At 48.8% G+C, this 22,915-nt stretch overlaps 1 protein-coding gene across 4 annotated transcripts in view; it reads right to left on the reverse strand.

Annotated features, from left to right (window-relative positions):
* The window catches only part of nipal4 (NIPA like domain containing 4), an 86,800-nt gene extending 67,321 nt beyond the window's left edge, over positions 1–19,479 (reverse strand). For 2 of the 4 annotated variants that reach the window (XM_083643877.1, XM_083643874.1), the window contains exons 1-2: positions 19,177–19,452; positions 7,621–7,734 (exon numbers count right to left, since the gene is read on the reverse strand). In XM_083643877.1, coding sequence (XP_083500003.1) covers positions 7,621–7,734; positions 19,177–19,216 — 154 coding nt within the window. In that variant the 5' untranslated portion in view covers positions 19,217–19,452. Of the gene's footprint in view, positions 1–7,620; positions 7,735–19,176 lie in introns of all 4 variants that reach the window. The other 2 variants (XM_083643875.1, XM_083643876.1) reach the window with 2 other exon arrangements.
* Between the last annotated feature and the right edge of the window lie 3,436 nt (positions 19,480–22,915).

Here is a 22,915-nt window from a genome sequence, read left to right on the forward strand (position 1 = left end):
CTAATATAGCCCTTCTGGTCAATGACTTAATTATAGAACATAATATTGACATAATGGGATTATGCGAAACCTGGATAAAGCCGAATGTTGTTCTTCCACTCATTGAAGCCTCCCCCCCTAACTTTACCAATTCGCATATTGCCAGAATGTCCAAAAATGGTGGGGGCATCAGCCAAATTTTTTACTCAAATCTAAGTATTTTGCAGGATCAAAAGTATAAGCTCTCATCGTGTGAGATACTTACCATGCGACCCTCTAATATAGCTGGCCTCGGAGCCTTCTAGCTAGTCATGCTCTACCGCCCACCTGGGCCCTATTCATCTTTTCTTGATGGATTTTCCAATTTTCTCTCTGACCTCGTAACCCGCACAAGTATAAATAAATATCATTATCATTGGTGACTTCAATATTTGGGTAAACTGTAAAACTGACCCACTCTGCAAAGCCTTTCTGTCATCATTATCTGATTAAATTTAAAATTGACCTGCCCCTCCTAGCTGATACCTACAGTATAGCGTCCGCCGTATCAATAGTTTTACTTCGTTTCGAACTCAAGCTCTCACTAGTGCCTAGTTCGCTGCGTATGCAGCACCATGGAAGACTGTCATTTTTGCTCCAAAAATTACTTTACATTAAAACCTGACCACGCCCCTTTAGGTGACGTGGTGCCCCCCTGGGGCTGACTGGGCCACCCACCTCACCCCCGTGACTACGTCACGGCCAGTCAGCCCAGGGTCCGTCACTCTTCGTTTCTTCCAGCCAGTGTGAGGACGTCGTTTTCTTAAGCTCCGCGGTTAGCTCTGAAATTAGCGCTCTTCATAGCTTGGATAAATAGACTCGCTCCGGTTGATTTGCCCACCTCAAGAGGTTCGCGTGGACGAGATAAATCAGGATTCGGGGACCCGTTCCTGTACTCTTCACCAGCGGCATCGGATCAAGCCATCCAAAGCTAAGAGTGTCTTTCATTGTTAACTGTTGTTTAGCTGCCGCCGTGCAGCTCATGTGAACGTTTTCCCCGGCTGGGGTAACGTTGTGTTAGGCTTGGGCGCTGACTCAGGTCTGCAATCAAAACTCTTAGCTAGGTTGCATACGTGCACAATAGCTTGTACCGTTAGCACTAGAACAACGGGCTAATTAGCACAGTTGTCACAGATAGCTAGCTTGCATCCGTGCGGTTGCTTCTGTTTGCTAGGTACTTTAGGCGCCAGCTACTAGCGTTAGAGCGCGTGCGTTTCTCCGGCTGGAGTAACGTTAGATAGATAGCTAGCTAGTTGTCTCGTGCAGCTAGCAGCTAGCTTGTAGCACTCCAGCATCTTCACCATTGCAAGCTACTGTAATTAGCCAGCTTACATGGTTAACTCCCACTAATTCTGGTACAGTCGGCGGGGCTTGTTGGCGGGTTAGCTTTGCTTACTCGCACAATGAACCGGGCGGCTGCCATGAGACAGGGGGAGACAGCCAAGAGCTGTGTTAGCTGTGAGGCTACATTGGCGATCCAGGACCGCCACAGGGAGTGTGTGTTTTGCCTCGGGCATAACCATGCTAGCGACGCCCTGCTTAAGCCAGATTTCTGCCGGGCCTGCGAAGGCTTTACCCTGGCCGTTTTACGGGAGAGAGCGATGCTCTTTGTCCAGGTGGGCCCGCGGCTTAGCCATGCACCTCCCGACGGAGGCGCATGCGGTGGGTCTGACCGCTCGGAGGAAGAGGAGCTACCTGACGAGCAGGGCTCCCCGGTCCTACCCGAGCAGCAGGTTTTAAACTGGGGGGACGAGCCCATCAACCCTGTGTTACAACAGGGGGCGCTCTTCCCCTACGACCCCATTATTCCCCCCCAGGACGCCCCCCAAGGGGAGTTGTCTGGCGGGGAGGAATGGGACCGCGCTACCACGGTCACCTCTCTGGTAGGGACCCGTTCGGAGGCTAGCCTCAACGAGCCCTATCAGAAGCAGTTTCTGGGGGTAATGTTTAGGGCTGCGGCGAAGCTCGGCATCGCTCGGGCCGAACCACCTCCGCCCCCCGAATCAGTGCTGCGGGGTTGCTATTACCAGCCACTCCAGGCACCACAGGCACCCCGCCCGAAAGCCCCGGCTGCCCGTCTGTATTGACGTGGTTCGCGCGGTGCAGTCAGGATGGGAAAGGCCTCAGGAGGCCAAGCCGCTCTGCGCGGGCATGGCTCCGTGGTCGGCCGTAGAGGGGGCGGATAAACTCGCGTTAACCGCGATGCCTCCCCTCGAGGATATGGTGGCCAGACACCTGGCCCCTAACCCCGCGAGGCCCGCTTTGCCCTCTAAGGCGTGCCAACTTACAGCCAAGTTGGCCGAAAAGGCGTACTTGACCAACAACCTGGCCATTTTGCAGGGCTACCAGGCGGTGCTCCTGCGGGAGATGCAAGGTGACCCTGCCCCCGAGCTGTTTACAGAGCTCAGGATGGCCACGGATTACGCCATGCGTATGGTAGACTGCCTGGCGCAGAACAGTGGGAAGGTCATGGCCTTCTCCGTTCTCACCCACCGCCACCTGTGGCTAAATCTTACCCATCTCCTTGAGCAGGATAAGAGGAAGCTGCTGGGGGCTCAGATCTCCCCGGAGGGCCTGTTCGGCTCCTCCGTGGAAGACATGGCCCAGCGGTTGGAGGCGCGTCAGAGGGACTCGGCGGCGGTCAGCACCCTCATGCCCAAGCGGGCGAAAGGGGAGGACCGCCGGTTCCAGGTCCAAGCGCGCGCGCAGAGTCGTCCTCCGGGGCCTCCGCCGCCGCGGACCGCCCCGTGCCAGCGGGTACGAGTCTCACCGGCTAGGGCGCCCCCAATGGATGCGCCCCACCCAGCCGCGGTGGGCCCATGATGGGTCCCATGGCAGGCCAGGGTACGCGGCCCCCGCCCCCCAAAACGAGGAGGTGCGCGGGAAGCGGGTAACCAGTCCCGTACTTAGTCACCTCCCTGGGGAAGGGGGGGGGGCTATGAGCCCACCGTCGTTGAAGCTCAGCGCTCAACTTCGGTCTGGGACTCAGCAGGGGCCTACCCAACCCAGCTCGCCGCGGCTTGGCTTCAGGGCCAGCCGTCGGCTTGTAGCTTTAGGGACAAGCCCACCGTCCTCGGTGCCCAGCGCCCGAGTTCGGTCGGGAGCTCTCCCAGGATCGCTTATCCGCCGTCAGGAGGCTGCCGGGACAAGCCCACCATCGATGGTGCCATGGGCCCATCGTTGGTCGGGAGCTCTCCTCGGGACTGCACGAGCGGACGAGTCCGCATCCGGCGGTCAAAAGAGAGTCTTGCCTCCTTACTCACCCCCAGCCGGTGAAAGCTGCACGGCTGGGGGGTTTCGCCGGTTGAAAGATGCGTTCTTCCATGTCCACGTGGTCAAGAGACACAGGAAATACCTGAGGTTCTCCTTCCTGGGGAAGGCTTACGAGTTCTGTGTCTTGCCTTTCGGCATGTCTTTGAGCCCGCGAACCTTCACGGCTTGCGTGGAGACGGCCTTGGCCCCCCTCCGCGCGAGAGGGGTTCGCATCTTCCTTTACCTCGACGACGCTCTTATTGTGGCCGGCTCGAGGATCGGTGCCATGAAACATACCAAGGTGGTGTTGTGATCGACACATTATGGACTGTACTGTATCATGAGAAATATGAATGAACATATCATGTGCTCCCCGTGGGGAGGCTACACATGCGTCCGTTCCATATCTGGTTCCTTGCGTTGCGCTTGGATCCAGCCAGGGACCGTCATCGCAGGGTGCCTATGACAGGTCAGGCCCGCCTGGCTTTGGCCATATGGGCAGACCCCCGTTACCTATCGAGGGGCACTCGATTGGGCCCGGTCCCGCTCAGGCTAGTGATTCACACCGACGCCTCCCTCTGGGGTTGGGGTGCGGTGTGCGGGCTTCTGTCGGCGAACGGCCGGTGGGAGGCTCAGGAGCATCGCCACATAAACGTCTTGGAGCTGGAGGCGATCCGCCTCGCTCTGCTTCATTTCCAGCGAGTCATACATGGACGCCATGTGCTGATTCGCTCGGACAATATGGCGGCGATCGCCCACCTGAACAAACAGGGCGGTGTGCGGTCGAAGACTTTGAACCGGTTAGCGGCGGAGATTCACCTGTGGGCGTATCCCCGTCTCCTGTCAGTGTCGGCGGTCTATCTGCCGGGACGGCTGAATTACGGCGCCGACCTGCTGTCTCGAGGCTACCCCCGTCATACGGAGTGGTGCCTCCACCCTCAGGTGGTGGAACAGATTTGGGCCAGGTTCGGTCGTGCCCGCGTCGATCTCTTCGCATCGCGGCGCGCGACCCACTGCCCATTGTGGTTCTCGATCCAGGAGGACAGCCCCCCGTTGGGACACGACGCGTTGGCGAACGCCCCTGATCCATCAGGTGTTGGACAGGGTGAAGGAACAGCGTCTCCGGCTCGTTCTAGTGGCTCCGGTCTGGCCCAGGCAGACGTGGTTTGCGGACCTGGTCTCCCTGGCGCAGGACCCGCCTTGGGCATTGCCGGTGCGGGCCGATCTCCTATCCCAGGCGGAGGGGGAGGTGTTCCACCCCTCCCCAGGCAGGTGGAAGTTAGCAGTCTGGCTCCTGAACGGGACCAGTTGCTAGCACGGGGCTTGTCCGACAATGTGGTGCGCACTATTCAGAGTGCTAGGGCTGCTTCGACCCGCACTCAGTACGCGTACAAGTGGCGGGTTTTTTCGCGATGGTGCACAAGTAAGGGTGTGGATCCAGTGAACTGCAGCGTGCGTCCAGTTCTCTGTTTCCTTCAAAGCTTGCTTGACGCGGGCCAGTCCCCGCAGTCGCTGAAGGTGTACGTAGCCGCGATTTCGGCTTGCCACATGGGGATTGAAGGGACCCCCGTGGGGGTGTGCCCTTTGGTCTCGCGCTTCATGAAGGGGGCGCATAAACTGTGCCCGCCGGTGCGGTGCGTTTTTCCCAAATGGGACCTGGTTACGGTGCTGGACGGGCTAACGGGTCATCCGTTTGAGCCCTTGGACTCCGCGGATTTGAAGTTTCTGTCCTTAAAGACCGCGCTGCTGCTGGCCTTATCGTCAGGAAAGAGAGTCGGTGACCTGATTGCCCTCTCAGTGCAGCAGGCCTGTATGGTTTTTGGGGACGATGGGCGCAGGGTTACGTTGCGACCTAACCCGGCGTACCAGCCCAAGAATATTAATGCCAGCTATAGGTCTATGGTTATAGACTTATCGGCATTCTGTCCCCCGCCGTTCAGTTCGGGTGAGGAGAGACGTTTGCACATGCTGTGCCCCGTAAGGGCGCTCTCGGCCTATGTGGCCAGGACGCGTTCATTACGCATTACAGATCAGCTGTTGGTCTGCTTTGGGCAAAGGGCCCAGGGCGGACCCCTTTCCAAGGATCGCTTATCACACTGGATAGTGGAGGCGATCGCGTTGGCATACTCTGCCGTGGGCAATGTTCCCCCGGAGGGTATCAAGGCGCATTCTACGCGAGGTGTTGCGACATCCTCTGCGTTGTTGCGTGGTGTGTCGGTGGAGGACATGTGTGCCGCGGCCTCATGGTCCTCTCATCACACTTTTGTCAGGTACTACAGTCTCGACGTGTCCGGTTCGCAGTTCGCGCACGCGGTGCTGTCGGTGGCAAGAAAGTAGTATCGTTGCCACTCTAATATGTCATTCGGTTAGGCATAAACGTTGCCATATAGCCGTGGTTCACCGGTGCCTTTCGGGTCGCCCTGTGGGTGCTCCCGGCAGCAAGGTCGGTTGAATTGAGGCACTAGTGAGAGCTTGAGTTCGAAACGAAGTAAGTTGTGCTACAACCCGGGTTTTACGAGTGAGAACGAGAGCTCTCACTACCCAGCCTTGCTGCGTCGATGCGTCTCTGGGTGCGTCGGATCTCAGCTGGCTGGAAGAAATGAGTGGCGGACCCTGGGCTGACTGGCCGTGACGTAGTCACGGGGGTGAGGTGGGTGGCCCAGTCAGCCCCAGGGGGGCACCACGTCACCTAAAGGGGCGTGGTCAGGTTTTAATGTAAAGTAATTTTTGGAGCAAAAATGACAGTCTTCCATGGTGCTGCGTACGCAGCGAACTAGGCACTAGTGAGAGCTCTCGTTCTCACTCGTAAAACCCGGGTTGTAGCACAACCCTAACGTTCCACCACTACTGAACTCGCTGATTTGTTATCAAAAACCCTTTCCTCTCTCCCAGAGCAAATCAACTAATGAATTCACAAATAAACTTAACTCAATCCTACTCACCTCGCTTGATTCTATTGCGTCTCTACGTACTAAAACCCGTTGCCCCAAAAAGAAATCGCCTCCTTGGTATACTGACGATACACACGCACAAAAACAGACATGCAGAAAATTAGAACGTAAATGGTGCTCATCCAAGCTCGAAGTCTATCGACTAGCTTGGAGTGATAGCCTATTGAAATACAAACTTATGCTCTCCGCTGCTAGAGCCTATCTATCAGATCTTATTTACACTAATAAAAATAATCCAACATTTCTATTTGACACGGTCGCAAATCTTACTCACAAACCCTCCCCCAATACAAACTCTCCATTTACAGCTAATTACTTCCTTGACTTCTTTAACCGCAAAATTATCTGTATTAGAGATGAAATTAGCAACTCTTTAGTACTCACAAAGGGTGTTAAGCCCTCTCCTAGCCCTGTTCTAAGAACCTTAGATGAGACTACCCTGCTCTCGCATTTTGAGACTATGGGCTCTATCTTCCCACTGGCCTTAGGCGCTAAACTGGCGTTAAACGCAAAAAATCTCATCTCATCATGACATCAAGGGATAGGCTATATTCTTCTAGCCGATGCGTTTAGAACATTCTTTTCACTTTGATCTTGCTATAGTGTAGCGTATTTACATGCTTGCTGTATTTAAACTGCAGTGAGATTGGTTTGAGAAGCATAATAATATGGAATAATATATATGGAGACAGACAGGGATAAAAGAGGGAGGGGGGACCTCAGAGCGCTTTGGTCGGGCTTTTCTGACAGGATTGGATCGCTATGTGGAATGGAACATGAAAGGGACATTGTGATTCGTTTTCTGCACTTCTCCAATGAGCATGTTGTGAATAATTATACGGTTAAAAGGCGTGGTTATAATGCTTAAGGCCGCATGTAACGCCGACACGAGAATAGGCACTGCGCCGGTCCACACCCACTAATATAGGCTGCGCCTGGCGCTAAGCGCTAATTTAAGGCCAGTGGGACGATAGGGGCCTATCTCTCTAGATGCACTTTCTAAATGAGTACTTTCATCTAAATCTACAACCTGTTTATTCGACCCTCTCCCTGCAAAGCTGATTAAGGAACTTCTTCCAATATTAGGCCCCTCCTTACTTAACATTATCAACAGCTCTCTCTCTCCTCTGGCATTGTCCCTGCCTCCTTCAAATCTGCTGTAATTAAACCACATACCTTATTTCAGCCATCTAACCAAAACCCCATACACAAATCTCATTGACTTCCAGATGAGGGAACCAGGTGATACTAACTCTGCATTTTAGGATGCATTTCTGCGGCAAATAAAATCAAAGACAAGTGAGGAGTGTGAAGCCTACCTGTGCGTGTGTGTGTGTGTGTGTGTGTGTGTGTGTGTGTGTGTGCGTGCGTGCATGTGCGTGTGTGTACTGTAGCCTACCTGTTGTGTGTGTGGTGTTGCTCAGGTGCCTATAGGATGTGGTGAACGTTGTTTGATCTTCAGTAAGCACACACACTGTAGACTGAGAGCCACACCACAACCTCACCAAAGAGCCTGCAGAGAGAGGAGAGTGAGAGAGAGGAATGAGAGAGGGGGGTGGAGGGGATAGGGGAAGAGGGAGGTGAGATAGGGAGGAAGAGAGGAGGGGGAGATAGACAGGGGAGAGAGAGAGGGGAGGGGAGAGAGGGAGGGAGGGAGAAAGAAAGAAAGAGGAGAGAGAGAGGGGAGAATGGGGGGATGGGAATAGGAGGGGGAGAGAGAGGGGGAGATGGAGAGATACCCAGAGTTGTACATTATTTTGTAATAATTTAAAAACAATCTTATTGCCTGCTAACTTCAACCTTGCCTGCAACATTAACCTGCACAGTAACATCCTAAACTGCACACTAACATAGATACATAGACAGACAGACAGACAAGGTCATGCACCTCCAGATGTTTCCAGCAGCTCCAGTCCAGTGGAGTCTGATATGGAAAAAAAAATCAGGATGTGAAACATATTTGGTAAATGTCAGGTTTTGGTGTCAGTCCCTCAAAGAGCGAGGGCTTCTTTCTTTCTCTTGTGTTATCATCCCTCTCTTCACCGTCCACATGGCATCGTGAGGTCACCTTGGGTTCCAGAAGAGAATCTCCCCATTCACTTTTTTTTCCAATCATTTTTCGAAAAATCCTCATCTAAAGAGTTGTAAGCCTGGAACAAAGCCAGCCAGCCAGCAAAAAATGTGTGTGTGTGTGTGGGGGGGGGGGGGGGGGGGTGTTTACAAGACTGTGTACATTTTATATCATAAGAGTGAAGAAACTACTCGTCCCATAATCAATTCCAGCATTTCCAATCAATGGAACAGCACTCTAAGCCAGTGGTTCTCAATTTTTTTCACATGAAGGACCCCTAAACTGACAAAGATTAGACCACAGACCCCCATTTGATAGGATCTTGTTCCACGGTCCCCCATATGATAAGATTGATGCTTGTTTTATTACAGAAAGTGTATAAAACCCATGACCAAAATAGTCATTGTGTCACTTATGAAGGGAAGTATAGCGAAAATAAATTACCCCCCTTTAGGTTGGGGACCCCCTAGAACCCCCTCAAGGACCCCTGGGGGTCCCCAGAGACCCCCATTTGAGAACCACTGCTCTAAGCGACAGTGGGCAGGACCAGTGGTCTCAAACGGCGCCATTACAGCTATTAGCTCCATGGCTAATGTTAACGCATTTCCGTGCTTTTTTCAACGGATTACAAAACGGGTGCCGGTGTTGAAAGCAGCGAGTCTCGTAATTAAGCAATATTACACAAGAGGGTGTGCTTTAACGTCATTGTTGGCAGGATAGTGATGCGGGAGGACCGGGGCGCTTGTGCTGAGGTCCATACGCTTGGCTTCACTGGTGTTCATTTGTGAAGATTATCTTCACAAGCACCACCACTATACGTACGTGCGTAGGGCACCAAGGGCCGCGAGGGGCATCATCTAGTCTAGGGCAGGAATTATACCATGGTGCCGTGCCCTGCAGTTTAAATGTACATCAGGTAATTTGCTGTAATGAAGAATATATGAGCCTTGTTGAGAACAGCAAAAATGCTATCAGTAGTAGCCTGCATTAGGCGTTTAGGGAGGATGGTAAATAGCAGACGCTGTGAGGCGTTTAGGGGACATCTGTAATTTGTAGCTACAGAAAATACCCTGGGTTACAGTTAGGTTAAGTTATCATGTGTTTCTGAACATGTAACTAACTTTGCAGTGTGAGCCATATTGATATTACATGTGCTGTAAAACACTGCAGTACTTCATTTCTCTATTTATTTTGTTATGGAAAAAGGACTGGAATTTTTTTTTAGAAGATTTTGGCCTCTTTTTTAACTGTTCTAGGCCTATAGTTAGTTTTACTTTGTTTCGAACTTCGGAATCTCACACTATGCCAAGCTGCTCCCTGCAGCACACCAACTGGAACATAACTATTTTCTCAAAATTGACCCCTATAAAACCATCCATTGCGCCTAAAGGCGTCATCGCATCTGGCTTATGCCACCCGCTCCGCCCCATGACCACCACGTCACCTTCCGCGCCATATTGCCCAGATCGTCACTCTACTCTTTTCCAGCAACGCATTGAGACGTGTCTTCTCTTGACCCTTGCTAGCTAACGGTTCGCTCTTAGCCAGTAGTGGATACCCGTCCCCTTGTGTTCCATCAACCGTAACGGGAGCGGCGGACGAGGACTGTGGGACATTGTTGACCCAGCCCTCTTCGCCAGGAAGGGCGGGACTTACTGCGAAAGTGAAGGGTTTTTATCTCGTTCTTTAACTGCCAGCTCGGTAGTCTCTCTCTTGCTAGCCAGCCTTGTGGCTAGGTGTTAGCTAGTTGAGTTACGCTAGCCTGAGCTAACTTGCTTCCCTGGCTGGGGTTGTGTCATTAGCTAGCTTAGCGACTTGCCTGCTTAGCGCTAGCTTGTACTGTTGCTCTGCACTGTAGCTTTGTGATGGAGTTCCCTCACCTCCCTCACATCATATTGTCTTGTCTGTGTATTAACTCTGTGTTTGTATCACACAGGAGGATCCACTGGCTTTCAGTGCTTGGCAGCCATTCATTACAATGCAGGAGACAACAATTGGGTCAATTGTTGAATGAGGCCTAATGCATCATGCTCACCTGCTAAAAGCTGCTACTGATTACCAGTGTGTGCTGGGCAACAGGGTTTACAGCTGCTCACATGTCTATTAGTCCTGGATGCTCCCACTGCTAAATTGAAGGGGGGATAGCATGTTAAAAGGGAGAGATTTATGACAAGGTTTATGTTATATAGGAATATAGGAAATTGTAAATAATATACCAGTATATATGTGTGTAAATGTGTTTACTTATATGTGTCTTTGTTGGAGCTCCCCTGTTGATATAGTTTGTCTCAATCAGTGTTAGCACCTGGGAAGAGGGTTAAAGGGTGAGTTGTGTGTTTGTTGCTGGGATTTGCTGCTGGGGCTGGTAGCACCTGCTGGGGCTGGTAGCTCCTGGTGGGGCTGGTAGCACCTGCAAACTCTTTACTAGAATAAATGGCCTCATCAAGGGCTTTTAAATGCTTGTATCTGCCTCCTGCCTCCTCACTGAATCTCCAGCAAAGGGCCAACTTTACAGCCGCAACAGCGCCTGTGCCAGGGCAACCGCCCACCACAGGTCACTGTGAGAGTGGCCGGTAGGCCAGGCCGCACCTAGCCTGCCTCCCTGGGGGGAAGTGAGCCCACCGGCATCTGTGCACAGTGCCCGATGCCGATATGGAGCTCTTAAGATGCCCCTGCCTCCGGAGTGCCCCCGGGGGCGAGCCCACCGCAGTCTGTGCTCAATGCCCGACCTGAGTTCGGAGCTCTCAGGTAACTTGTGCCCCGCTATGCCCCGTGTCTGCCCGTGTCATGCCCCGACGATCTCCTCGGTGGCAGCCGATGGCCCTGGTACGGGTACCGCGCCATCGTCCTACGCGAGACTGTCATTATCCAGCAGGATCTCTGCTTGGAAGCGACTCTGCACCCCCACCCCGTGATTGCTTCGCACCATTCAGAGGGGCTATGCGCTGCAGTTCGCTGGGCCTCCACCCGCCTTCGACAGGATCCCCGCATCCGACAGGGATGAGGGTTCCGCAGCCACGCTTCGCGAGGAGGTCTCCACCCTCCTGGCCAAGGGAGCGATATGCCTGGTACCGGAGGCGGGGAAACGCGCAGGGTTTTACAACAGGTATTTGGCCGTGCCCAAGGACGCATAGGCGCCGTAAGCGGGAGGGCAAGGGGACATTTTGCCCCCCTAAATATGAGAGAGAGTGGGGGAAAAAGAGAAGAATCCGCCCCCACCTGCCCCGACTCGCTGCTCGGCTTTCTTCGGCAGCCTACTACTAATACTTCTTCTGGGGATCAAGTTACAGAGAGCCCACTTTACACTGTTTACACAGCTTGTGATGCTTGTTAAAGCCGTGAACGTTGTGGGATTATTACACCTGAGAGACAGACAGACCCGGAGGGAACTCAACTTACTACTATTGCCGTGGAGCTGTCTCTCCCTCTCTGCTCTCTCACTGACAGCTCCACAGCAATAGTAGAGAGAGCAGGTTAGCAGCAGAGGCAGAGACAGTAATCTCATCTCCACCGGTCACCCCGGGAGGGTTTACTGCAGTGTTGCTCTGATAACTGAGAGCTCAACCAAATGGGTGTTTTGTGTGTCTGGGATACACTTCCTCAGTACTTATTGAAGTTCTGTTGTATTTATTTTTCATTGTTACGATGCCACACCCTTACTGCACTCACTAATGCACTTTAAGATGGCTTCAATGTGTTGTCATTGGCTGCTGCTATAATGGTATAGTATACGGTTACTTTTATTTTATTTTTGTGTTGAGATGACAAGTTTTGCACTGTGTTTCAAAGTGCTAATAATAATAATAATAATAATAATAATAATAATAATAATAATAATAATAATAATAATAAGTTCAGTGTTTCTGCCTGTGTGGCTGTCTGTTGTAGTGTAATTGTAAAACGACCTTAAGGGAGAGCAGGTCACCAAGTGAGTGAGAAAAGGAGAAAATACTGAATAATGACATCACTACAGTATTATCCTAATGTTAATTTAAAATGAGATATTCCTCTAAATATGGCTAAAAATCATCCAAACGTCCAAAAAAGACTTTTGCCCCCTAATTGCAAACGTGTTCCAGCGCCACTGCAAGGACGGCTCCATGCGGCCCATACTGGACCTTCAGCTTCTGAACAAGACGCTGAGGAAGCTCCCCTTCCTGCTTACCCTGCCCCGCCTCTTCAATACTTTGCGGCCGTGGAACCACTTCACCTCACAAGAATAATCAGGAAGGCTAAAAAAATCATAGCAGACAACTCTCATCCGGCACACTACCTCTTTAATCTCCTCCCATCAGGCAGGAGATACAGAAGCATCAAGAGCAAAACATCTCGCTTCAGAGATAGCACCATTGCCATTAGACATCTGAACTTGCACTGATTCATTGATTATGTCTGACCTATAGAGGGTATGCACACCCACTGGAACACGCCCCCTCAATCGGGAATGAGTGTCAAATTGAGTGTCAAGTTCCTCCCTGAGCAGCAGGTGTCAGTTATCTAGGCTGATTACTGCATTCAAGCTCAGTCTTGCTGTGACTCAGTGGGCGTGACCCCACAGTGACTTCTGCCTCTGTGACATCACACGCATACCCTCTATAGCACTTTAAACTGTATGCACTACTGCTGACTACGATGCTGCTGGATACTGTTCCTGAATGTTATTTTGTTCTGGTGTTATTGTTTGTATATGGTGTGCTGCTGCACTGTCTTTGTCTCTTTGTCTGAGAGTGAACCAAGACAAATTCAACTTTGTTGACATGGCAATAAATTGATTGAATCTTGAATCTTGAATCTAGACCTGAAGGATGTGTTCTTTCATGTGTCTGTGGTGGAGAGGCACAGGAAATACCTCAGGTTTTCTTTCCAGGGGACGGCCTATAGTTCTGCGTCCTCCCCTTCGGCCTGTCCCTGAGCCCATGGACATTTACCGCGTGTGTGAACACAGCGCTGGCTCCCCTCCGTGCAAAGGGGATACGCGTCTATGTTTACCTCAACGGTGCACTCATAGCAGCGGACTCAGGGGACCTCGCCATCGCGCACACCAGGGCGTTGATAGACCACCTATAAGCCCTGAGGATTCTGATAAACTGGCAGAAGAGTTGCCTCGCCCCGGCCCAGGTCATGACCTTCCTGGGGCAGGAGTTGAACACGCTGACCATGAATGTGCGGCTCTCGGAGGAGAGGCGGGGGCACATTGTGCGGCAAGCCCACATCCTGCCCCTGGGTCACGCAGCCTCGGTGCATCAAGCCCACATCCTGCCCCTGGGTCACGCAGCCTCGGTGCATCAAGACCACATCCTGCCCCTGGGTCACGCAGCCTTGGTGCCTCAATGCGTCGTGCTGTGGGACACATGGCCGCGGCTGTGGCCGTACTTCCATTGGGGCGGCTGGACGTGCGTCCATTCCAGATCTGGTTCCTCAGTCACTGCCTGGACCATCGCAGGGTGACCTTGACGGGTCGAGAACCTTGAACCAAGTGGCAGCAGAGATACACCTTTGCGTCTCACACATCTAGCCTTGCTGCTTTCTCCAGAATAGCGGGTTGCTGGATGTTTTGAGTGACGATCTGGGCAATATGAGGCGGACGTGATGTGGTGGTCACGGGGCAGAGCGGGTGGCCGCGTCATAAGCCAGATGCCATGACGCCTTCAGGCACAATGGATGGTTTTATAGGGGTCAATTTTGAGAAAATAGACATGTTCCAGTTGGTGCGCTGCAGGGAGCAGCTTGGCATAGTGTGAGATTCCTCGTTCTCACTCGTAAAACCTGGGTTGTAGGACAACCCCAACGTTATATGATGTGATACTGTTATTTCATAGTTCTGTGTTTTTATTTGTAACATTGATAATGAAAATATATTTCTTCAGTCCTTGGGAGGAGGGGGGTACCACAAAGCAAGTATGACTATTCTGGCACTGTCCCACGCCTCTTCAGTGTAAAGTGCATTTCGGGGCATAAAGACATGACGGTATCCCCTTGAGTCAGCGGTAGGCAGGCGTAAAGTGTGTTTTTTTGCATTTAAGGCCAGTTTAGCCCCTAAAGCCAGGGGGAGAATAGAGCCCGTAGTGCGTGGGAGGATCACGCTATTCCCCGCAGTTCCCCTCTCCCGGTAGAGGCTTCCTAACCATCCAGAGGAGGTGCTAGTGCAGCGACCAGGACACATACCATTAATGCGGCTTCCTACCCGCAGACACGGCCAATTGTGCCTGTATGGATGCCTGACCAAGCCGGAGGTAACACGGGGCTTCAAACCTGTGACCCTCGTGTTGGTAGGCAGGGAATCTACCACTGCAGTACCCGGACACCCTTGCCAAGACTTTCTGGGTGTATCCAGGATTCTGCAGCTTTGAACCAGTCCCAATGTTTGGGTGCGTTTGTTTGTGTGACCGGAGCAGGTTGAGTCAGACTGGTTAGACCGCTGTGTTTGCTGTGGTGGGTAGAGTAATGTGAGGAGAGGTAAGCTGAGCAGTTTAATATTGACACTGTCAACACTGAGCCTGAACACGCACGCACGCACGCACACACACACACACACACACACACACAAACTCAGACACATGCACGCACGCACACACACACGCACACACACACACACACACACACACACACACACACACACACACACACAATAAGACCTTTGAGTTTGGCTGCCTGTCACTTGACAGAAAGTCTAAAGAAGAATGAACAGTTTGGGCTCTATCGTTGCATCGGCGTATAAACTGCATTTAGTGCCAGGCGCAGCCCAGATTAGTGGGTGTGGACCAGCGCACTTGATATCTTGGTGTCGGCGCAACAGGTGGCCTTAATCATTATAACCACGCCTTTTAAGCGTAAAATTATGCACCATCTGCTCATTGGGGAACTGCAGTAAACGAATCACATGCTTCACTTTTCAGCTCCAATTCCACGGAGCGATCCAGTCCGGCTTCAGAAAAGCCGAGGGCTCTGATCTCCCCCACTCCCTTTTATCCCCTCTTGTCTGTCTCCATATATAGGCTATTATTCCATATTATTCTCAAACCAATCTAACTGCAGTTTAAATACTGCAAGCATGTAAATACGCTACACTATAGCAAGAGCAAAGTGAAAAGAATGTTCTAAACGCATCAGCTAGAAAAATATAGCCTATCCTATGATGAGATTAATTAGATTGGTGAAAGTTTGTCCAGAATGATATCCTTTTGCTACCTTTTCTTCTCCCCTGCTGCACAGGTAGGATGATGCACATAAATATAGCCTACATTATGTAAAGACATTGCATAAATGTGTTTTTATTATAAAACTAAAATGTGAAGTAGAGCCAATTTATTGGAGCGGACATCACAGTAGGACATGACAGTAGAACCGCGTTACGCTGTCACTCATCTAAATCACGTTAAATCTACAAGGGATATATATAGCCCCAATATGACATTTATGTTTCACATAGGGTGGTGTTTTCATTTCGATGTTTTATTTGGTCCAATATTGAAATGTTCTACAATTGCAGGTTGTGTTAACATTACACATTATTTAGATCTACCTTTATATCTATTTCGGCTCATTTGGTTGCTATTTATTAGCGAAATGGATTAGCCCAATGCATGCTGGGAGATTTCACATGCCAGGCAGTGAACTTACAACTTCTTTTTTCTTTTTCTTTTTTTTTCTTTTTTTTTAATTTTTTCCCCCCGATTTTTTATCCCATTTTATCCCCCATTAGTGCTCATTTGATTTCTCAATCCTGGTTGCTACTCCATCCTCTGCCGATCTGGGGAGAGCCGAGACTGGCTCCATGCTTCCTCCGAGACATGGGCAGTCAGCCAGCTGCTTCTTTTCACCTGACAGAGGAAGCTTCACCGGTAGGACATAGCACGTGGGAGGTTCACGCTATTCCAACCAGTTCCCCTCCCTCTGAACAGGCGCCCTTAACGATCAGAGGAGGAACCACATTAGCAACCAGGATATTGCATGTTTTTGTGAAGGGGGTTCCTATATGAAGGAAACCCCCGGGAGGCACGGGGAGAACATGCAAACTCCACACAGAAAGGCCATTTTTGCCGACCCCACCCGGGCGGTGGGCACTCGAGGACATGCGGACGGACACGCAGTCCTTCAGCGTTCACCTCGTCCCCAGGTGGGAATCGAACCCACGACCTTCGAGCTGTGAGGCGATAGTGCTTACCACTGCACCACCGTACCTCCACAACTTCTTTTTTCTATAGGACGTGTGTTGTGTCTGTCTGAGCGAGGGAGTCAGAGAGAGAGAGTCGTATTGTGCCTGTCAGACTGATCAAGAGAGAGGGAGTGACACAGAGAAGCGGTGACAGAGGAGAGGCAGAGGAGTGCTCCGTGCAACTGGCGCACTGAATAGGCCTGGTTTTCAAAAACGCAAAGCGCTAAATTAACGCCAGGTAGGAAGATATCATTAGGCCGGTATTTAAGGCCGAAACGCCCATTCTCGCCCATTCTGGGACTGCGCCACGCCCATTTCGCCTAAAGTGCAGTTCGGAGCCTAAAGCCATGTTGATATCTTCCCGAGGCAGGCGCAAGGCATGTTTTTTTGCGTGTAAGGCCAGTTTTTGCGCCGAAGGCCTGTGGGAGAATAGGGCCCTTTATGTTTATATTTTACATCTTGAACAAACTTCCAGAAGATCCTCCTGAGATCTGAAAGTGCCTGACTTTGAAATGGTTTAGTTCTGCACTGCCTACACAGCGTGATTGTCTCTTTATGCATTTTAATTCTTTATTTATCCTCTCATCCTATACACTTATTTAAACATGATCTAAGCCTTAATTAACAGCCTTGAGCGTAAGCTTGCTCTATCCTTACCCTCAGTGACTTCATGCCTCACACCAAACCACAATAGTTAACATGAACAACATTATGATTACTCTACACATTAGTTAACTGTTAATGAAGGATTAGTTCATGCTTATTAGTTAACCCTTAATTAGTCTGAGTGCTACCTTTTTTATGGTATTGGCTTTCCCTTCAGCTGGGAGACATTTTTGAGTAGGCCTATATATTTTACATTTAGCTGACACTGACATTGACTGATAATATCATCAACAGAATAATATTAAATTCCTATAGATAACCGACATTGCTAGCAACCAATACGAAGGAGGTGAAGGACCAGAGGTCACAGCACCAATAAGCAATAGGCAGTGGTGGCCTAAAGGTTAGAGAAAGGAGCTTGTGAGCGGAAGGTTGTCAGTTCACTCCACGGGATCGGCAGGATAAATCTGGGGGGGATGTGGAAAGTGAGAAAGCAGTTCTTGCCCCCCCCCCTCCTACCACTGAGGTGCCCTTGAGCAAGGCCCTTAACCCCAACCGCTCCAGTGGAGCTGTTCAGTGACAGATCAGACTGTAGTGGTCAGCTTCCAGGTATAGGGTGATATGAACAAAATCAAATATCACAAAATTTCTTGTCCAAATACGTCAATATAGATATTGGTACAATATTGCAGGGATGACTATTGGTGATATTTACACAATGAGATTTTTTTGATAAATAATCATCATGTGGATATAATGACTAAGTGGGTAAATGCAAATAGTAGGCCAGCTAGAAGTTTCTGGTAAGTTTGTTGTCTGAAAAGACAACACTTATGCTATATCAGCATATTATGACATCCAAAATCTAAGACGTTATCTAATCTCATATCACCATATCGTATTGTCCAGCCCTACTTCCAGATATGTGTGTGAATGTCAACAGGGCGGTCCTGAAAAAGAGAGCATTGCTCTCAGTGAGACTCCCTGCATACATAAAGCATAAACAAAGTAGAGAAGGGTGTCATATTTCAGCCATTGTAAGGCCTACTGAGCACTTCATGAGCACATTATAATAACACATCACAATCCAAACAATATGACAAAAACCTGCACAAACTCTGGGTTCAATACTTTATAGCATGACAGAAAGCAGTCAAACCACAGTCCTCATGTGTTATAATGCATGTGGAGGGCTTTCAGAGGTCCCTGCATCTCTGTCATTTACCAAATTAACACCAACATGTGGAAAACAACTTACTGCCAAGAAGTTGTTATTGATATGATGTGGGAGGTCAGACTGTCAGTTCAGAGGGAATGACGGTGAATGTATTCTATTACATTCTATTCTTTCCCCCCCTTTTTTAGACTTCCGGATAATTTCCTGGGCATTTTGAAATTTCCAGGGAATTCCTTTTCCTTTGTAACGATCCAACTCCAGGAGACAGTTTGTCTTTGTGTTGCCTGTGTGCAGCTGTTTCCTGATGTGATCATATAATGCCTCTTTGAAGACTCACAAAGCTTCTGGAGGAACCATCATATCACTAACCCAGCAGCACATAATAGGAGGGGCGGGGCTGAAACTTCAGTAGAAACTGCAAGACTAGAGAGACAGCGAGATCACTTTAATAGGCTATAATAATAGCACGTATTTTAGCGAAGCCTAATAATATTTTGGGACTATTGATAGTGATTCAATAGGAGATAAAGTAGCTATGTTATGATGAGCTCACAATTGCATACCACAGACACACTCTGTCCCTAAAGGAATATTGCAGGTGTGTTCTACAGGTAGCTGTTGTAGCATAATATTTCACATTAGATGGGACAGTTTAGTGACTATAAGTGAAGGGGAAAGGAGGTTAATTAACCTATGAATGTCTGAATTTGCTTTTTGTTGATTATCTAGGCTGCCTACAAATCCACGTTTGATCCAGAAAAACCACTATTAGGCTACCTCCATAGAAACTCTGACATTCAGACAGACAGACAGAGAGAGAGAGAGAGAGAGAGAGAGAGAGAGAGAGAGAGAGAGAGAGAGAGAGAGAGAGAGAGAGAGAGAGATTGATTAAATATGTGCAGTCTGTTTTGCATATTAAACCTTCAAACTGGCTGGTTCTACTCACCGTTGCTGCAGGTGTGGTTGGTCAGGTGAACATCTTGCATGGTGTCGCCTGTTTAGCTTCCAGATCACAGCCTGCCGAGCAGGAACAAGTTCTTAAATACGGTATCAATAATAATAATAATAATAATAATAATAATAATAATAATAATAATAATAATAATAATAATAATAATAATAATAAGCTAATAAAACAATAGACTAACAGACTTTATCCTGGCTGAAAAGGACGACTGTAACCGCAAATGAAGAATTCAATAAGCCACCCAGCTCCACATGAGTTTCCTGTGAGTGTTGCTGCCCTCCCTGCCGACAGAGAGGAGAGATCCGTGTAAACAGCGACACCTGACCTGACCCCGCCCCCCCGGGCAGAGCCGGGCCGCGGGGAGAACAGGTGCATTCTCGCCCCGCCCACCCAGCCAAACAATGAACCCGCAGGGCAAAGAAGGAACCTATAAAGAAGGAAGAGACATCACTCACGTCCAGAGGTGTAGTGCTATCTGGAGAAGTGGGGGGAACACCCCCCTCCCCTGTCACATGCGCAGGTCCCAACAAGACCCCCCCCCCCACACACACACACACACACACACACACACACGCAGGCACACACATAGCCTACACCATGCAGCATGTATTTGGATATAATCTCAAACTTTAAAGGCACTGTGTGTAAGATTCTGCACTATTAAATATCCCCAAACCAATAACTTGTATATATAGAGGAGGTATAGTGATTTATTTCTGTGTTTACAACTAAGCCACGCCCCCTCCCTGTGTTGTGATGGCCCTCTGTCCTTCCCCTCTAACATCCCGAATCAGTTTACATAGAAACCCCTCCCCCGAGAAGCCGACCTAGTGAGCCCCTCCCAGCCCACAGCCCAAAACAGAATTTTGTAGACCAAGATGGCGGAACCCTGATGCGGGCATTCCTGACTTTTACATTCCGTGATCCACCTTATATATGCGGTTTCATACTTTAGCCAAATCGCCGCCGAAAAGAAATATCTCAGACCAGAGTCAACCTTGCCGGTCTGGCTTTCACTAGATGGAGAGCCCTACGAGCAGCTATATCTGGCCTGCAAAGTGACTCGGAGCTGCCGTGTTCTCCTGTACACAGTGGTAAGTAACGTTATCGCGTTTGCATGTCCCATTTCAGTAACGTTACGCATGATAGCGAAATGTACAAGTTGTTATCGATATTGTGAATTTGTTCTGTGAATGTTGTAATCACTTGGCTAACTGTTGCTTTTCACGGCTATTCAAATGACTTTACACTGCTAGTGTAGTGTGTACGAACGACAAGCTAATCAAATCCTGCAGGATTTGATTAGCTTGTCGTCCGTGTATAACTTATACACAGACATTCTGGTGACAAGCTGACATGAATGACATAACGTTACTTCCCATTACAAATTTCGCATGCATTTTCTGTTTATAATTACGTCCAGTTGCTGTCACTATGACGCAGAACGGTATAGTAATGTGTAAACACTTAGAAAGGCCATGGAGAAAAGCTAGCTTCGCTAATGTTAGCAGTTTGTTGTTATCTCACTAAGCAACGTTACATTAGAAAATAGCTGTAACACCGTCCAAACAAATCAAGGTTTGGTAAAAGTATCTAATTCATGACAATGTGGAGGAACCCTGCCTTGATATCTACCAGCTACAAAATAGATGATTCAAATTAATACTAAACACGTTTCCATTTGTCTGATTTTCAAGGTGCCAGTCATCCAGTCATCCAGAAGATGACAAGATAGAAAACAAGTGGACCCACCATTATGATATTTGAGATGGAGAAATTGTGCTTTTATAGCAAACCTGTATAATACATGTTCTATCATCTTTGATGTTTAGATGTTTGCTGTCTGCAATCTTCTGTACACCAATAAAGTTGATATGACTTCATCCATGTCTCTTGGCCACTATTCTCCATTGTAACATTAGATTTGCCTAAAGCTGAGTGTGTCTAGCTACAGTAGCCTAGTGCCTACCAGTATTTGTGTTTCTGTGTATATATAGCCTACTTTATATAATAGACAGTGTATGTGATGTTTCTCAGTACATTGATTTCACAACTTCGTTTATCAGAAAAAATACTTTATTTGCAAAACTAAAATATGGGCTACACCAGGATGACGTGACCAGTTCCATCAGCTATGCGGTTCTTCAGGATGTCGACAAGATCTGCTATCGTCCTACAGCCGACCTTCCTCTCTGCGACCCTGTCTCCTCTTTGTCCCACTGGTGCTAGCCTGGGCTTCAGGCATACAGCTTGGTTTGCCTGCCTATAAAATACAGCAGTGATTCAAGCGTTTGAAATTAGTTTGAACAACTCTAACAATGAGAAAATACTAGCGTTGCACTATGAATACATTTTGGCCATGTCTTGGTATTAGCAGACGAACAAAAACACAGGCTAAGCTACTCACTGTTGACAGACAGCTGTGGTTAGCTAGCGATGTCCCCAACATTGAATTGAAATCATCCTAATTTAGCTATGTCAACCTGGTTTTAGACAACGTTTTGCCTAACTGTACTTAGCAATAGGGCAGGCTATGCAAAAGGTTAGGTTACAATGTAACCTTTTCAAAATCCATGTAACCATTACATGGATTTTGATCGGTTAGCAGATTATACAAATAAGTCTTACCAAGCGGACTATTGTCAATATCCTAAAGGTTTATGACTATCATGTGATATTTGTCATTACTCAAGCCAAATACATAGCCGAGATGCATTCGTGCTTGTTTTATGTACTTACGTCTGCAGTAGGTAGGCTATGCACAAAATAGTTGTTTATATCTCCGTTGCTTGGGAGGGAGGGAGGGAGGGAGGGAGGTGGGGGAACCAGGAAGTGCTGTGCGCTGGTGGGTGGGATCGAGATTGTTTGGGTAAACAAGTTTTGTTATGGTTTGAAATGGCGACATCTAGTGGACAAAAAAATCACACACAGTGCCTTTAAGAATGGTTCCTTGTTTATTTATTCCTAGTATTGGCTCCCATGCCGTTTGTTTACCCCCTATCAAAACTAGGCTACAAGTGCAAAATCTTAAGCTATGTTCTTTCGATAAACTGTATTTACCAATCACCAGTAACACATTAAATTGACAGATTTTTAACGGAGCTTGCTGCAATAACCTCCACCCATGCAAGACAAGGGCGTATCTTACGGCCAATTTCTCGAGTAATAGATCATTATGGAACAGAGAGATAATGAGCAACAACCAATCAATAAGCAATCAATCAATAATTTTGCACTCACAAGCTCCAAAATATCGGACAGAAAGGACTACAATATGCTTGTGAGAGCTATATTCACACTTCACAGTATCATTTATTGAATGAAGAGATCATTAAACTTGAAGGAAAAGCTCACAGGTCCCAATGCAAACGTCATACGGGGGAAATTATCAGATGAACTGATCTTTGCAGTTCTGTGTTGATTAGCTAATACTTCAGTGGCATTTTGATTAACGTTATGATTTATTTCCATTTGGAACAACATGTTGGTTTAACAGATTAAATGTTTACTGGGCAGTGGTGAGAGGGGCTTTGTGTTTGTGTGACTCTTGCATGAATGGCTAACGGCTAGCCATTCTACTAGCCTTAAAGCTAGCTGATGGCTGCTAAGTTCTGAAAATAGGTGCCTATTGCATTATTCCGGCTAACCTTATCGGTTGTTTGTAATGGTATACAGACCCTGAAAGACTAGCGCTTGCAAGCTAACCACCTGTTGATTA

The sequence above is a fragment of the Poromitra crassiceps genome (assembly GCF_964638095.1).
Source record: "Poromitra crassiceps genome assembly, chromosome: 1".
In the NCBI taxonomy this organism is placed as follows: Eukaryota; Metazoa; Chordata; class Actinopteri; order Beryciformes; family Melamphaidae; genus Poromitra; species Poromitra crassiceps.